The 1,145-nt window shown below is 61.9% G+C and overlaps 1 protein-coding gene across 1 annotated transcript; it reads left to right on the top strand.

Moving 5' to 3' along the window:
- Window positions 1-89: 89 nt before the first annotated feature.
- On the top strand, window positions 90-449 carry MRPS24 (mitochondrial ribosomal protein S24). Its single transcript, XM_009069812.1, has one exon. The coding sequence runs from the start codon at window positions 90-92 to the stop codon at window positions 447-449; it is 360 nt and encodes a 119-aa protein (XP_009068060.1).
- Window positions 450-1,145: the final 696 nt, after the last annotated feature.

The raw sequence follows: 1,145 nt of genomic DNA, 5'->3' as shown, positions 1-1,145 counted from the left end.
GGACACAGAGGCACAGGAGGGACAGGAGGGTGGTGGTGCATGGGGACACAGGACACACAGGCACAGGAGGGTGTGGGGTGCTCGTGGCCATGGGGATGGCACCCACGGGTGCTGTGGGTCCGTGCTGCCCACGGTGGCAGTGCCAGCTTGGTGTTGGTGCCACAGGGAACCTGGAGGGCGAGGGTGGCGCGGCCGAGCGCGCGGTCGAGGACTCTTTCCTGCGCCGATTCATGTATGGCACCTTCCCGGGGCTGTTGGCCGACGAGGTGGTACTGAAACGCCGCGGGAACCTGTTGGTCATCTGTGCCCTCCTGGCACGGGCACTGCCCCCACACAAGATCTACTTCCTCGTGGGCTACACCGAGACCCTCCTGAGCCACTTCTACAAGTGCCCCGTGCGCCTGGAGCTGCAGACGGTGCCAGGCAGAGTGGCCTACAAGTACCTGTAGTGCCTTGGCAATAAACCACCCAGCATGGATTTTTTTTTGGGTGTAGGACTTTGGAGACCCTCAGTGCCACCCCTGGTGTGGTGTCACCAGCCCTGGTGGCTCTGAGTCCTGTCCAGCCTGGCCCTGGGCACTGTCAGGGATGGGGCAGATTTTACCCCACCATGCCCCAAATGGCATGTGGTGCCCCCACCATGTCCTTCTCCCCATGGTGCCCCACATGCCCTGTCTGTTGGGAACCAAGACACAGAGCTCCTTCCTCCCCCATCCATCCCAGTTGAACCAGTCCAGAATCTGAGAAAACAGTTTAAATACAACAGCAGCAGCACTGGGCAGGGGTGGGGAGTGTTGGACGGAGTTGTCAGGGCTCAGCCCTTCCCAGACACAGTGTCCTTGTCCTTCTCCTTGTCCTTGTCCTCCTTCTCGCTGACGTAGGGGTTGGCAAGGACCAGCCCTGCCCCCTGCACTGTGTCCCCTGCTGGCACCCGTGACCTGGGCCCTGTGGGGACAGGGAGGATGGTGCCAGGCTGTCCCTGTGCCCCTGGGGTGGGTCACACGGGGCAGGGCACTGTCCCTGGGGTTGAGGGGACACGAGGTCCTTACCAATGTAGCTGAGGAGGACGGGGAGGAAGATGAGGCCATGGGCCAGTCCCACCAGGGTGATGATGAGGTTGAGGCGGAAGAAGAAGATCTGGATGA

The sequence above is a fragment of the Acanthisitta chloris genome, unplaced genomic scaffold (genome assembly GCF_000695815.1).
Source record: "Acanthisitta chloris isolate BGI_N310 unplaced genomic scaffold, ASM69581v1 scaffold34702, whole genome shotgun sequence".
Taxonomy (NCBI): domain Eukaryota; kingdom Metazoa; phylum Chordata; class Aves; order Passeriformes; family Acanthisittidae; genus Acanthisitta; species Acanthisitta chloris.
Note: the sequence above shows the minus strand (reverse complement) of the source record. Positions and strands in the feature narration are given on the sequence as shown.